We start from the raw sequence: 16,907 nt of genomic DNA on the forward strand, positions 1-16,907 counted from the left end.
TATCATCGTCACAACCTCTAATGTTAGTGCGACTTCTAACGTTAGTGCGACCGTTAATGGAATACGGAACTACATGTTGGGATCCCTATAGAATATATCAGATAAACTCCTTAGAAAGAATCCAGTATAGGGCAGCTAAATTTGTTAAAGGTAAAAGAGAAGATGGGAACGATACGATAAAAGAACTTAAATGGGAAACTTTGGAAAACAGACGTAGGAAAACTAGAATAACATCATTGTATAGAGCACATCTAGGTCAGAAAGCATGGGTAGACATAACGGCTCGGTTAGAAAAGCCAACGTACTATGGTAGGAACGATCATGATTTTAAAATCAAATGTAGGAAACAGAAAACGGATGTAGGTAAATTCTCATTTTTAAATAGAAACTATAAATGATTGGAATGACCTACCTGCAGCGGTCTTTGAGGGCTGTCCTTCCTTAAGGAGATTCAAGAATAATTTAAAAAGTTGTGTATAAAGTGCAAATTAAAATTAAGGCGACATTTAACATTTAATTTTTTAAGGTGACATGTATTTATTTAGCCTGACGAGTTACTTCCTTGGTTTGAATTGTAAATTATTTAAAAATAGCGTGTAAGCGGGCCTTAGACTAGAAATGTTTAGTTTAAATGTAGTTCTGTTTACAAGTACAGTATGCATAAGGGTGTAATTATTTGACTTGTTTGAACTGTTGTATCAGTGAAGCGACGTGAGTCAGTGAAGTTATGGTTTTACAGTGCAGTGAATAGTTCCGATCAGTGATAATTTGTAGCGTCAATGAAATGTGTTCTATAGTGTCAGTGAAATGTGTGCTAAAGTGTCAGTGAAATGCGTCATAGTGCCACTACAGTGAGTGAGATGAGAATAAAGTGAAAGACTATTGAAACTTATGTAGGGCCTGTACATAATAATGTAGGTTGTAATGTAAAATTAGGTATTTTATTATGTTTTATTATTATTCTGTTAAATTATATTGTGTATTCTTATTGTATTGTGTATAAAATTGTAGGCCTATTGTGTATTGTATAACTGTATTGTGTATTGTAAATATTGCTTATCATTTCTTTATTGTGTATTGTTTATATTGTGTATACCACTGCCACCTGGTGCATGCCCACTTGCAGTGTAAATAAATACATAACATAACGTTCTTCTTCTAATTTAGCGTGAAACATGTCAAGTTTGCCACTTGCACAGCCATGAGAATCGTAAAGTTAAGAGGCTGTCTGGCTTCATAATATTATAAACTTATTTTTCTTCTCTTCAAGTGTGGCTGTTGAGGCCTGCTATGATCTTTAAGAAAAATGTTCACTTCACTTCTTCTATGGACAACCACAGACTTTCTAGATGATAGTCCAGCATGGTATTAAGGATTCTATTGGAGTTTATTCTTTGAAGATGAGTTTTACAATTTAATTTATATTGATAAATGCAGCCAGAAGGATTGCATCAATGCAGAAAATCCATGACCCCACTGGGATCGAACCTGCAACCTTCCTGCATGCAGCACAATGCTTTAACTGTGATGCTACTGTCTGCCACATACCTTTATTAAAATTAATCTAAATTACGAAAATATAGCTGTTTTCAATATTACATCACTAATACCCACAGTACATTTAAGTCAGGTCTACTTGAAGTTTTTGGTTATGTATCAAACTACCAGAAGAAAAGAAATCTGTAGAACATTATAATATAAATTACAATATACAAGTAAGAATTGTAAATGACATGGCCATTCTTCTAGTGTTACAGTAAGGTCCCAAAAACAATAATTGGGTCCTTCTTCAACAAACCTTCATTACCGGTACATGCTTTATGCTGGAATTGTAATTATGACTGAGTCCTTTTTTTTAACTGACCAGATGTGTCTTCTAAAAGTGTACAATAAAATTTAAAAAAAAAAGTGATTTCTGAAAAAATTGCTAGTTGAGCCTTTTTGAGTAGCCACTTCAATTATTAATACAACTCAATTAAAGACATAGTTGCTTTAAGAAATGCAATATAATTTTTTTTTTTAAATTAACACTAGAGACATATAGGCCTACCAAAGAAGTATGATGAAACAAGTTACAAACAGAAGTTCTTGTAAAATGACTTTGCACTATTGTTACATAAAATAATAGGCCTATATTATGTAGTGATCTTGTACATATTATAAAATATGTTATTAATTCACAAGTAACGTCATTATTTACTTACGATTCAGCCAATTAAAAGTAAGGGCTAGGCTATGTGATTTTATAGGATAAACAGTATAGCCTAATTTACCTAACATAGTAGCTGGTGTCAGCTGACAAGGTCTCACTTCTATCTGTAGGGTGTTCCAATCTACTTCCACTGGCCTTTTATAAACATTCAGACAGATATTCACTACAAAATTTGGACCAGTATTTTAATTTTAGTAGGTTATTTTATGACGCTTTATCAACATCTTTGGTTATTTAGCATCTGAATGAGATGAAGGTAATAATGCCGGTGAAATGAGTCCGGGGTCCAGCACCGAAAGTTACCCAGCATTTGCTCATATTGGGTTGAGGGAAAACTCCGGAAAAAACCTCAACCAGGTAACTTGCCCCGACCGGGAATCGAACCCGGGCCACTTGGTTTCGCGGCCAGACGTGCTGACTGTTACTCCACAGGTGTGGACTGGACCAGTATTAATGCTTCTCACATCAATATAAGAAATATGCTTTGAATTTCAGAAAAAACGAAGGCTAAATGTGCCGAAAAAATGTCATCCTTCTCAAAATCATCTAGGTCAGTTTTGGAACAAACTCTTGATGTTGTCTTGCGTGATTCTGATAATTGATTGATAACATTTCTGAGATCACTTTCACAATATATATCGTTAATCCCAGGCATACCAAACTCAGTTGAAGGGGAAAGTATGGCGTCAACCTCACTCCAAATCTTTTAGAAACGATTGATGTCCATGCATCGCTCTGAATCTCAAACTTACTTCAATGGCAGGTAGTACATAACCTCATGTTGATAATTACCATTCTAAACATAATTTAGGATAAGACTGATAAGTCCAACTATTGAACATTCATCTATTGAGTGATTAACTGATCGCAGACACCTCTTATTTTCCTCTAATGTATCAATATTCAGCTGGATTATGTTAGTACACAGATGCAGAGCAAAAACAAGATGGCAATAATTTAACCTGGAGCATGTTGCTGATTTACACCGATTCATTAAAAAAACTGTGCACAACAATATGTCGACCTAAACATTGAAATTATACGATCTGCAATTTTTTTATATTAAAATACATTTCTATTGCCAAGAACTAATACATAAATCTCGACCACTTTTCCCTAAAGTTTTTATGAAACTGTTGAAAATAAATTGTTTAACCATTTTATCATTTATGAGATTAAAAAATTCCAAATAAAAACAAAATTCCATAAAATAAGAAACACAACAACAATTTTACGTAATTACGTATGTACTTGTAAGTTTGTTCCTCCCCCCCCCCCATCTTTACCATGGGTAGATTGAAATAATATCGTCTTATAGGCCTATTATATATTGAACAGAACATAATAGAAAATTAGCTTTATTAGGCCTATCTTCTTCAACAACAAAATAACCATATTCCTATTCCTTCCCGAAACTGTAGCTTGGTCCTTTAGACAGTGCCATTTTCAAATATTCTGTAAATTGCTCACAACTGAATGTTTACACTCTATAGGTACTGACTAAACAGATTTGTGGACAGGAGATGGAGAAAGTAGGGATGGTAATGTTTACGTTCTAGGAAGAACATGTTTGGCATCCCTGGTTAAAACCCAGCTACTGTGAAATTCAGGGAAAATTAAGTTAAAAAATTGAAGAACTAAATGAACTGTCAAAAAATTGAAGAACGAAATAAACTGTCATTAATACACATTCTATTCCAGAATCAAATCTACTGGTATTATTAAAACATCTAACAGGAAAATTAAAACAGCCAGTCTCAAACAATGAGATGAAGAGTGGAAAACACGCATGACAAGAAACTCGCAAAACCCACAACATATCCCTACAATCTGTATTATATATACAAAGGATTTTCACTGTGTGCTGCAGACGCACTCACAGTGGGGAACAGACAGTGTAAAGTTGCAGTGATACAACCACATAAGTTTCCATAAAGATGATGCAAGCCTGCACGTATTCGTCCTGGCTTGTGTCAAAGTTAATGAATCAGTCTCCAAGTAACTGGCAGGTGACAGTACATACAGTGTATTATACGGTGTTTTCTTGTATATTTAAAGTGAAAGTTTGAATAAGTGTAGCTAAACTGTATAACGGCTAATCAAATGTTTTCAACTGAATGTGTACATATTTATGATTCATATGTGTTAACGAAGTCTGCCAGTCAAGTCCAAAGGTGGTTTGAAACATGATTCCCGGGTGTAAAAATTCCATCAAGTACAACAATCCATAATCTTATTCAATTTCAGGCAACGGGACGTGTTCAGCATTAAGAAACAAAACAGACACCATAGAGTTCTCACAGAAGAAACATTAAATGACATTGGTCATCAATTGAACAGTCTCCTAGAAAATCACTTAGACGCCTTTCGCAACATGTACGAATTTCTTACAACTCTATGCAAAAAGCTACTAAATTATTAATGTTACAGCTGTATAAAATAACTAAGACACATGCACTTCAGTCGTGTGATCCTGCACATAGGCGCGCATTTTGTGAGCGGATCATCATCCATAGTGCTGCAATTCATCTCTGAATCTGTGCCCCCTCAAGAACTCTCCTCCACCTGACCCAATCCAATGCAATCATTCTCCAGTTCCTCATTATTAATGATACAGCATCCCCATTCACTCCACCCATCCACAGCAATCTTGGCCTTCCTCTCCCCTCTGGTCACCCATTTGTAGTGTCATTATTTCCTTGGAATTTCTTCATACTTCATCCTCATTAGATGTCCTGCCCACCTCAATTTGGATAACTTGATGTATTTACGGAGATCAGGATTCTTAAAGAGTGTATACAGCTTTTGGTTGCACCTCTTTCTCCACATTCTCACATACTTATTGGTCCATAAACCCTTCTTAGTATCTTCCTCTCAAAACAGAGAAGATCATACTCATTTGTTTTGCTAATAGTTCATGTTTCAGATGCGTAAGTGAGAACTGCTCTTATCAGAGTTTATAGATCTGTACCTTTATAGATCTCAGTAGAACATGGCATTCCATGTGGTGTAACAATCCAAAGTTACATTTGTTCACCACTGTTATACGCTGTTTTATTTCCTGTGTGATATCATTATTCATATTCTGTACTATGGATCACAGGTAAGTAAAGGACTCCACTTTTTCAAAGACATAACTCTCTATGTGTATTTCAGGTATATTAGCATATCTTTTGTCTGAAGTCATATATTTTTTTTTTTTTTTTTTTTCATTAATAGTTAATCCCATTCTTTTTGCACTACCGGCCAGAGCAAGAAAGGTATCCGCCATCGCAGTATATGATCTGCCAATAATATCCACATCATCAGCATATGCTAACAATTGGACAGACTTTGCAGTAACAGTTTTTTTCTCTCTCTCTTTGTATGTCAAGTCAACCTGGTTGGCGAGTTGGTATAGCGCTGGCCTAATATTCCCAAGGTTGTGGGTTCGATTCCGGGCCAGGTCAATGGCATTTAAGTGTGCTTAAATGCAGCAGGCTCATGTCAGTAGATTTACTGGCATGTAAAAGAACTCCTGCAGGACAAAATTCCAGCACATCCGGCGACGCTGATATAACCTCTGCAGTTGTGAGCGTCATTAAATAAAACATAACATTAACACATTCTTTATATGTCTGAATATGTTACGGTTTTCTCCAGTTTTGTGAGTGTATGCTGAATAATATAACTTCTTCTTCTACTGGCGTGCAGGTCTTGAAGTTTAGCTAGTGCCTCCTTAACGATGACAGCCCATTCCTCTCTATTTTCTGCCTTCTTCCTCCCACCACTTCCTGCCTTCTAACTCCCACCCTTCGCAGATCCTCCTCCAGACAGTCCAATCACCTTAACCTCAGCCTTCCTCTGTATCTTCTCCCTCCTGGATTTCCATCAAAAATCTTTTTAATCGTTCTGCCACCATCCATTCTGATCATATGTCCAACCTATTCTATTCTTTCAACTTTTATCTGTGTTACTATATTAGATCTCTTATACAACTGATTTATCTCATTATTTGTCCTTATTCTCCATCCATGAATAATATTCATAACGAACTAATAAACCCACATTTAATATTTTTCTTAAACGAGGCATGGTTCCACCTCCATGGTTGTATGTTCACAAAACAATCGTTATTGGAGTGCCGAGGAACCTGATATTATTCATTCGGTTTTCCCCTTCAAAATTTTCTAGAGCTCCTTCAGTGGAGCAGTGAAATCCGAAGTGAGACAAGTGGCCAACAGGCTTGGAGCTCACATATTCAGTTTTTCACAGTCCCAACTCCCTTGTAAGGACATGTTTTCGCGTACTTTTAAAGTTTCTCTTCCCATTTCCCTCTCTCTTTCTTCCATTCATTCCACCATGACGAAGTACTGGAAGAACTGAAATGTATTATCCATCATGAAATTAACAGCATTAATCTAGCAGAACTAAAGCGAGTTATGGGACATTTCATAAAGAAGTGGCAAAAATGTGTAGACAACGAAGGCGGCCAGTTTCAGCACCTCCATCAATAAAGTTGGTAAGTAGGACACTTTTTAAAATAGTTGTACGGTTGTATCACTGCGACTCTCCACTGTTTGTTCCCCACCGCACATGCACCATCAGCGCACAGTGAAAACCCCGTCACTCCTGTCTAGACCTCGTATATAAAAATATGGCACACTAACATTTGTAGCAAGTGAGAAAATTGCCAACTAGTCACAGAAGAGCCTCTCTATAGTTTCACTTTTCAAACACATTCCTCTGTGGCAAATATATCGAAGAACCAGGAAACATTGAACAGAATCTTCTGTATTTCATATCCAAAAATAGTAAACCTGACAATCTGCTAGAAATACTACATCACCTCAATAAGCAATTAATCTCAGGAATTCTGGCCATTGTCGTAACTGCCATACATTAGGATTAATAGTGTATACTGTGTAAGCAAAGGATCTATTGGAAACAAATCTTAAAAAATGATACCAAATCGTATAATTTCGAGTCTATAACCATCATTATTTTTAGTAAAGGTAAACGTAAAAAGGTAAAGGTATCCCCGTAACATGCCATGAAGGCACTTGGGGGGCATGGAGGTAGAGCCCCATGCTTTCCATGACCTCGGCACTAGAATGAGGTGGTGTGGTCAGCACCACGCTCTGACCGCCTTTTATCCCCGGGATAGACCCGGTACTCAATTTTATAGGAGGCTGAGTGAACCTCGGGGGCCATTCTGAAAGTTTGGCAACGAGAAAAAATCCTGCCACCACCTGGGATCGAACCCCGGACCTTCCAGTCCGTAGCCAGCTGCTCTACCAACTGAGCTATCCGGCCGCCCCATTATTTTTAGTAGGACCGAAAATTTAATGCTTATTTTATAGGTGAAGGAAAAAAAAACAAATTTACATTAAGGCAGTCTGAATATGCATAATCATTTATATACAGTGCCTTTCGCTGTCTAGTTGCATGCTGCACGGCAGCAGACGATAGCAACAGTTGATAACCGAGCTCCCGACACTACAGCCGACTTGAATCCCCTCCCCTTCATAGGAGCGGGAGTCATTCAATCAGTCCCACAGCGGGCGATCGGTTATCAATGCTTGCTATCGCCATGCAATTCGACAGCAAAAGGCACTGTAGATGTCACTTTATTCTTTATTTGTTTATTGCTCCATCTAAAAGTAGACGTACATAAGGCTTATTTTTTTTCCTAATTGATCATCTACATAAGTAGGCTAATTAAAATAACAATCCAATAAGTAGTGCATCACCTAAAAATATGTCATTAAACTATATTCATTAATCTCTTATTTTGACAGTAGCCTATATGCCTAGGCCCTATTATAAGAAACATTCTGAAATCGTACATCATATTCACATGTAACGCTTGGTAAGCGAATTTCATATTTCAGCTCTGCAATAAGAGATATCGCTCGTTTTTTGGTAATAGCCTCTTGTTAAAGAAATAATCAAATATGTTTAATTAAAGTAAGCTGAATTCTCAAATAATTTCTCTGAACTATTCAAAGTTTCAAGACTAGCCAAAAACCACATCGCAACATCTAGATGTGTTTCTCCGAGCACATCGAAGGACATACTTCATATTTACGATACACTGAAAAGCACTGCCTAAGTACAGTTTAATTACATCAGAAACTGAACAGAAGTAAACTTGAAAATGATGTGGAAGTTTTAAATCTATGGTATATGTCACTCTTATTTCACTTGTCATGAGCTACTTTTCAAAATGAGACCTAAATTTCTATTACTAGCATGTCTTATACCCTATCTAATATTTAGCAGTAAGTAAAGCGGTAATTTCGATATTTCAAAAGCTACTGGGTATCTCTCACAAAATATTACCATAATTGCTATTTTTAATAAATTCTACATCTGAGAAATAATATTCTGTACTATTCTGTCACTATGTCAGGGATATCATCAACGTAGTGTGAAAAGGAATTATAATTATACGCATCCAACACATACTCTGCATAAGATCCGACTTAAAATATCAATGTTTGTCGAAAAACATGAAAAAGTTAGGTTAAGTTGAAAGTTAATTTGTGTAACAACTTTTAAAATAATATGTAATGTATGCAAGTGTCATTAAAGCACAACATTTCATCCAACTGAACTATAATTAATAAAATATATAATATTTTGAGATAAGCGTTCAATATATCTGTTTAAATAAACACCATTTATCTTACCTCATCGCCACTATCGGAGTTTTCTTTCCCACCATTCTTCCCATTTCCTGTCTTGTTTTTTGTTGGCTCCTGAAACCAGAGTATAAATGCTTAGCAATTACATACTTCTCGCTTAACTGCTGCTAAAGCTGCATTTTTCATGTATTATAATTTTCTGCTAAATAAGGAAAGATACAAGAGAGGTTACATACATTCCCGAAGCCGAACACGACACGGCGTCAAACGTTACACCCTCATTTTCCCACAATGAATTTGCACTCTACCTTCATATTTATTAAATAATACCATTATACACTGAAATTTTGCGAATCCACTAATTATTCTGCACCGAAGAAGTGTTACATACCTTTTCCTTTTTCGGTTTATTGGGCATTTTTCTATGTTTTATAACATCAAGACACAAGTCCACCACTTACAATCTTAAAGTTCACCACCATTGGTTGACTTCGATCACGTGGCCATATCTAAGAGGTCACGAATTTGAGGAGTAATAACTTTTTATATAAAAAAGAAGAACAAAAATGGCTTAGAGATGCAGCCATGTTATAGAAAAGCATTAATTCGATAATGCGGTTTGCCTATCCCTTATTTGTAAATAAATCTGCCTTATGGAGATTCATGTATTTTGCACGTGTCATATTTCATAAGAAGTCTTAGTAGTCGTAATAAATTGTTTACCATTAAAGGTTCGTTCCATTTTAACCTAAGTTCTGATATCTCCCTGGATTGTAACAAAATTTTTCCGTTGCCCTGGCAACAAACAATCCGCAATCAAGAACACGAATAATTTCTTCCACCGTTTCAAACTGAAAAGAGGACAAAGAAATTGACGTGATTATGGTAGGAGTAATGAAAAAAATTGTATAGGTTGTTTTGCAATTTGTATTTGTAAGATATTTCGACATTACACATGTACATTTTTTTAAATGAGCGAACCTATAAAATAATTAATTTCATTGATAGAAACGTAAAGAAATGTAAACAGTAAACAAATTGTGAGAATGGGCGCGCTTCCGAACATTTTTTTCGATTAATACACACACACCTAAACTGAGCTCTAACCTTAGGGGAAATGCCGCTGTCCCTCTTCGGAAGCGCGCCCCAATAAATCTGCAGTGCTCGGGAAAAGTAACATAAGTCAGTTTCCACACACCTGTTTTGATAATTTATTGACAACTGGTTTATGTCGATTTGATTTTTTTCTGTATGAATTATTATAATGGGAGGAATACTTAATATGTATTTTTTTCCAAGCAGATGTTCCGTAAGTTGTCAATAAATTATCAAAAAAGGTTTGTGGAAACTGACTATGTCGCTTTTCCCAAGCACTGCAGAAATTATATTATACCTATTAAAAATCTAAACCGTTTCTTTATCTGGACATTAGGCCCTACAAATAACCGACAATATTGATGCGAGACTTTAGAATCACACTGTGTCAAAAACGCAGAAATATCCAACGTTTCGGAACTACGTTTTTGCCCCATTATCAGAAACCGATACAGATGCGTAACTCCGAAATGTTGAATGTTTCTGTATGTTACTTACGACATTGCAAAAACTCAAAAAAATCTCGCACAATATTTAACACTTCCAAAATGTAAAACCATAATGTCAACATTTTTTGTAGTGTATAACGGCAATTGACAGAGATTTTGCCAGGAATTTTTATGACGAGGCGGGGGAGGGGGAGTGAGTAATCCTCAATTTACTATGTAGTCTACTAAGTTTAAAGCGAAGTAACAAAAAATGTAATGATATACTCTGATAATCATTATGATATAATAATAAAATCATATTAATTTTGTTACCTGTATGTTGATTGAATTTCCTTAAGAAATTTTAAAATCTTAGATACCTACCGGTAATTTCCCTTGTAATGTATAGGTTTATACAGTATAACTCACTTGGTACTGATACATAGCTGTTCTGTAGCTTTTAGACTTCCTGACATTCAGTCACTGAAAGTCCTTCAATAGAAATTTTGGTTAAAAGAGGCACGTCATCTGAAGAAAGTCTGCACCACAGACCAGCTTAGAATTTTGTGAAGTAAGGGAAGTCATAATTTGGAAACAATATTTTTTTGTCCTTTGAAAAGAACTAGCCTCTTCACAAATCTTGAGCTGAGAAAGTCCTAAGAGGATCTTCTTAGGGTTACCATAATCTGAAATGTGAAAATGCTGACACATTCCTCTCATCCTTCTACCAACTTCGCTATTTATATCACTTTTATGACTTAGGGCCTATGCATTTTTATCACTAGACCTAATTTATCTTTTTCCTTGTTACTGTACAAATAGTCGAATATAGGCTATGTTTGCACATAAAATTTTTTAAATTAAATTTCACTAAAACAAGTCCTTTCACGGAATCTATGGCAAGTCGCATCTATGAAATTTAATAACTTACTTGATAAGTCCACTGTTATTTACAGTTATTATTCTGATCATTATCCACCCCATCATACTTACCGGTACTTTTTATGAATATTTCTGAAATGCCTTGAGTAAATACCGAGATATAGGCCTAATTAAGTCTATGTTTTCCATAGTACCATTACAGTACTATAAATTATTCTAATTGAGTAAAATTTTAAATTTAAATCATTTACTACCATATATTCATATTCTGATACATTAGGAAAATAGAAAAAAATTAGGCCTATATCAAATTGTGAGTGTGGAATTGCATTTTAAGTTAATTTACTTTCGCATTGACAGTCTAAAGCTACAACAATGAAGGATGCTTTAAAGAGATGGGAAGAAAAAACTGGAATAAATCCAGCTGAAGCTACAGAAGTTCTTCTATATTTTCAGTGGCCACCTATTGAAAAGATGGACAATTCATTGGCTGTATTAACCAAATGCGAGTAAGTTATGTTTATATCATGTGTCTGTTATTAACGAATATACGTCTAGAAACAGGTTTCACATAATATAGCTCGCTTACTGGTGATTTCAGTGCATCAGCTTTCAGCAATAAAATCTCGGTATTTATAAATTACATTATAGATGTGCTGCACTGCCGATCATCCTCTCTAATACACACGTGGTCCATTTCATTAGAATTATGAATGACTGATATCTTGGATACATCTGCCTGTTTAGCAAACTTTCTTGACGATTTCGTGGGAGACTCTTCTAACCTATAGCCCAAGCCATCGAGTTTTTCTTTGGTTGGAACACTACAGTATTTATGCTTTTTTATTTAAAAATGAGCCAATTTCCACGGCTCGAACTGGACATTTTCACAAACCAGAACATACTGTTATTTTCATGGACACAGTGGTGGCCACGACGAAATTAATGACCAGTGAGATGACGCCAAGTATTACCATTATATATTTATTTATATTTATACAAATAGAAACAATGGACAGTAGTCAGCTGAAAAGAAATATATCGAATAAAATGCACATATAGCTTTAATAATTTACTTAGATGTGTATATTATTATTATTATTATTATTACTATTATTATTATTATTATCATTAATATTACTACTACTACTACTACTACTACTACTACTAGAGAAAAAGAATTTCCTGCTCTAACTTATAACCATATGATGAAAGAGTAATGGAACGGAGAAAAATTCTCTCCAGCGCCGGGATTTGAACCCGGGTTTCCAGCTCTACGTGCTGATGCTTTATCCACTAAGCCACACCGGATACAACCCCGACGCAGGTTAGAATCGTCTCAGATTAAGCTCCAACTCTTGGGTTCCCTCTAGTGGCCGCCCTCTGCACTACGTCATAGATGTCTATGAACGCAGGACCGAAGTCCACACATGTGCTGAGGTGCACTCGATATGAGTGACTAGTTGGCCGGGATCCGACGGAATAAGCGCCATCTTAAATCACGAAGTGATTTACGCATATCATATATATTATTTTAATGTACCGAAGTACATATGATATTTCCATGCAGATATTCTGCGTCATCATACGATGAAAGAGTAATGGAACGGAGAAAAACCATATGTTTCGCGAAGTCTTTCAAATGGGCACTCAGGTCGCAGTTTAAACAATAAAAATTACACTCTCTGCCTAGCAGTGACATCTGATCAATAGCTCGAAATGGAGTGATAAAGTGTTGCTGAGTCCTGGTCCTTTTAATTTCATTAATGCTACACTATTGTTCAGAACCTCAATAACATCAGTACGCACACACACACACAATAAAGCAGTACTGACAGTGCAGTTGTCAGTATTTTCAACAATTTAATTCACACTTGATTGAAAAATGTATTCAAATATCACATAAAATTAACACCAGATTAAAACGAACTGGGACGAACTGTAGAGACAGAATGGAAAGATTCCTGAAATTCACGAACTAGAACACCATTCTGGTCCATTCCAGTCCATTTCGAACACTGCTCATTTCTCTCACTTTTTTCACTAAATTCTGGTTGTTGTATATCAGATAGTTGTTGAATACCATGATATTTCCGTAGAAAAATATAGCATAATACTTTTTGTACGATTTTTTCCTAAGTTACATGTATCATAAATTAAGGTTCACTGTTCTAATGTGTACTGCACTCAATGGAAGTCAGCTGTATACTAATGGACTAACCGTGACATATCTTCAACCTATGTTATCTGTCCATACTATGCAACACAAAACCTTCCCACATTGAATCTAGAGGAAATATACACACTATTTCACTGACAATCGCGTTGGATCAATAACAGTAAAAGGTTGATAGCATTTACTTGGGTGAAACCTGTTTCTGGCAAATGTTCTTTATATCAAAATACCTGAAGTAGTATTGTTCGCGTATAATTAAATATTTCTTTTGTTACAGAAAATTATCACTTTCTACTAATATGATTGAAAAGATAGCTGGTATCAGCAGCTTGAAAAACCTCAAGATTTTGTCAGTGGGAAGGAACTTTATAAAAAATTTCTCTGGTTTGGTAACTGTGCTTCACTTTTACTGATAATGCTTTTACTTTCATTTGCGTAAAGCAATAATAAATTGCACATATTTTTGCACTGGCACAAGCACAGTATGTGCATGGTTTGGGGTTCAATTTTAAGTACCATTTTGATAGAGAATTTCTGAGAATAAAAAATGCGAGGAAAAAGTGTTTGTTGTTGGTAATTGCAGAGGCAGACTGAATGGCAACAATGAACACGTGATGATATGAACCCAACAATGAGTAAGTTTGTTAATTACTTCATACTTTTTCTACAATGGAATGAGTAAAATGTAGGCCAACAATAAACGCTTTCACGTGGTACAATGGAGTTGGTCTACATTTTTGTGATCCACCATGTACATACTTCACGAGTTCGACTAAACAATGAGATATTATGAGATTTTTCTAATGTTGGGAGAAGAGGGAGAAAAAATAACAAATCATATTCTGACCAAAACTACACATTAAGTGTTCCGTATTTATTTTGATCGAAAAAGATCATCTTCAGTGGCGATTCCTCGGGGGAGGGAAGGGAGGAACGCCCTCCTCACATTTTCTTCTTTTGAAAGTAAATACCAAATAAAATATGTGCCTTGAAATTCGAGGAAGATTCGATAATTTTTAAGTTCACAGCTATAAGAAAAACTCGGTTGATAGAGTTTTAAACGACGCGCACTCATGCGCTGCTAGAAAACTGTGAGAAAAATGCGAGATTGTCTGTATGGAGGAAAGGCACTCCATTCCTCCTCTACTGCAGTTAACACACATAGACAACAGCGCACTAGTGGCCAGAGAAAGAAGCAGAGTTTTAAAGCAAGTAAATGAATGGAGAGGGAGGAGATCCTCCTCTGAATCAGTCATGGGCGGGAAATAGAAACCGACTGGTCGTGCAGCAAGCTCGCTACCGCTGCCACCTAACGATGTTGCATTCAACTGGACTATAACACATCTAGGAGGAGACACAACAAAAACAGTTTTAACGCAACCATATAAACTTTTTTTTTTAATTATAAATCAAAAATATTCATTGCACTTTATATAGGCTACTATTCATGGTTTGAAACTTTCGTGGATATTTCAAAGTTAAAGTCGGGTTTATGTAAAACAAAGAGGAAGTAGTTCTACGTAGTTGGCCCCTGAAATTCACTTCTATTCATTGTTTACTAGACAGGGCAACAGCCAAGTTGTCAGTTTTGTACAAATATATTTGAAACTGAAAGTAGGTACTCCAAACTACATCATTTTTAACATAAAAAATTAATTGGCCACTAGCAGCTTTGAACAATAATGATAGTATGACTTTACAAGAACTGACATTGTTCAAAAGCATGTGATACTGAACTTGTAAAATGTACATGTGGCAACACAGTCCACGTGGGTGGGTGCAGTGTTCTCGCTTTCCTCAGATTACTTCCCATTCCCATTTCCATTTCCGTAAAACGGTTCCGGTTACGAGTTAGTAGCTAGTCTCTTCCAACACGTGTGATGCTGTAGTGTGCTCGAAAAATGCTACAAGGTTGTGAATTTCCTTGTAATTGTTAAGTTGCGCAATTATTCAACAATGAATGGAAGTGAAAACATAATATATTTTGGACAATTTAGGAAACTCAGTTTACAAGAACAGATTATAGCTATACAGAAGGGAAGGCCAACCCCAACACTACCTGGTCTTACATGTATGCATGTAGGCTAATTTGTAGCATGTTTCATTCAAGAAGGTGCCATTTCGTGCTGTTAACTTCTTTCCTCCTCTTAAGAAATATGCAGGAGCCGCCACTGATCATCTTACCCATATTCTTTCTATGGTCAATGTGATTTTATGGTGGTTTATATTAGAGTAAATAAAAGTTATCTAATTTATTCTGTAGAATTGAAGTAAATGAATCCTCCAGGCTGAATCAGAACTGCTTGTTTATTTTCCAGGAAGGAATAGGAGAAACTTTAGAAGAACTGTGGATTTCATACAATTTAATTGAAAAAGTGAAAGGTGTCGGTGTTTTAAAGAAGTTGAAAGTGCTATATATGTCAAACAATCTCGTTAAGGACTGGGCAGAATTTAACAAACTGCAAGATATACCAAGTCTCGAAGATTTGCTTTTTGTAGGTTCGTTGATAATGTAAAGACATGTTTGAATACATTTGATATTATTTGTAATACATGCACAAATAGCTGGCAATACCTCCCAATAGCCTAATTTATAGTGTATTTATCACATAGGGAACCCACTGTATGACAGTCTGGATGAAGCTACATGGAAGGCAGAAGCTTGTAAACGACTCCCAAACCTGAAGAAGTTGGATGGAGAACCGGTTATCAGGGAAGAGGTTCAAGAATAAAAGCATTCAGTTGATACTGTGTATGTTTTGTTGATGTTATTAAAATGATTAGGCCTACTTCTTTACATAAAGTTTTACATGTAATTCAAGACAAGTTTATTCACTATTATTATGGTTAAGAGAGAAGCCATAATAAATGGCTTTTTGTACACCCTTAGATACCTAATACTTTTAATCCATTTCTCTTCTTTCTACAAGTTTGTCACGAATTTGGAAGTCTTCAGTATTTTTTCATGAATGTTAGATTTTTTCAAAATGTCAGAGAGCTCAATGTTCTCACATACATACATAAACTCACAAGCATTAAAATTTTTTCAGAAGTTCTGTCATTAAGTAACAAGGTTATTTATGTGCGATAAATCTATGACTTGGGACCGTCAGCCAAAGGAAGCCATGCTAATTTGAAGGCTAATTCTGTAATCTTCATTAGTTCATATAGGAAATTTAATTGGAGGTTCATGAATTTGTTGATTAAAAAATGTAACATACAAAGACAATATAATTATTACACTATGAGAATACACATTGTGTGGAAATTAGTTTTATATTGTTTTTATTTATTGTATTTTACTAATTGTAATGTACATTTGAAAGAATGAATTTATTTTATTTGTATTTGTTTTTTTGAGAAAACAAGCAACACACATACTGTACATACTAATTATGTGGAAAACCTTTGGAGAATGGATAGTCGACCTAAAAACAAACAAAGAAGTTCATGTAAATATAGTCAGTTTCAATTTTTTTTTAAAT

At 35.4% G+C, this 16,907-nt stretch overlaps 2 protein-coding genes across 5 annotated transcripts in view; one reads left to right on the top strand and one right to left on the bottom strand.

Annotated features, from left to right (window-relative positions):
* The window catches only part of wrd (Protein phosphatase regulatory B subunit well-rounded), a 309,843-nt gene extending 300,491 nt beyond the window's left edge, over positions 1–9,352 (bottom strand). For all 4 annotated transcript variants that reach the window (XM_069819094.1, XM_069819093.1, XM_069819092.1 and 1 more), the window contains exons 1-2: positions 9,233–9,352; positions 8,887–8,955 (exon numbers count right to left, since the gene is read on the bottom strand). In XM_069819094.1, coding sequence (XP_069675195.1) covers positions 8,887–8,955; positions 9,233–9,259 — 96 coding nt within the window. In that variant the 5' untranslated portion in view covers positions 9,260–9,352. The remainder of the gene's footprint in view (positions 1–8,886; positions 8,956–9,232) is intronic.
* A 165-nt stretch (positions 9,353–9,517) lies between these two features.
* ODA-Dnal1 (Outer dynein arm dynein axonemal light chain 1) lies at positions 9,518–16,693 on the top strand. Its single transcript, XM_069819098.1, has 5 exons — positions 9,518–9,726; positions 11,607–11,755; positions 13,700–13,811; positions 15,741–15,921; positions 16,036–16,693. The coding sequence occupies exons 1-5, from the start codon at positions 9,724–9,726 to the stop codon at positions 16,152–16,154; spliced, it is 564 nt and encodes a 187-aa protein (XP_069675199.1). The 5' UTR covers positions 9,518–9,723; the 3' UTR covers positions 16,155–16,693.
* The last annotated feature ends 214 nt before the right edge of the window (positions 16,694–16,907 follow it).

The sequence above is a fragment of the Periplaneta americana genome, chromosome 2 (genome assembly GCF_040183065.1).
Source record: "Periplaneta americana isolate PAMFEO1 chromosome 2, P.americana_PAMFEO1_priV1, whole genome shotgun sequence".
Classification (NCBI taxonomy): Eukaryota; Metazoa; Arthropoda; class Insecta; order Blattodea; family Blattidae; genus Periplaneta; species Periplaneta americana.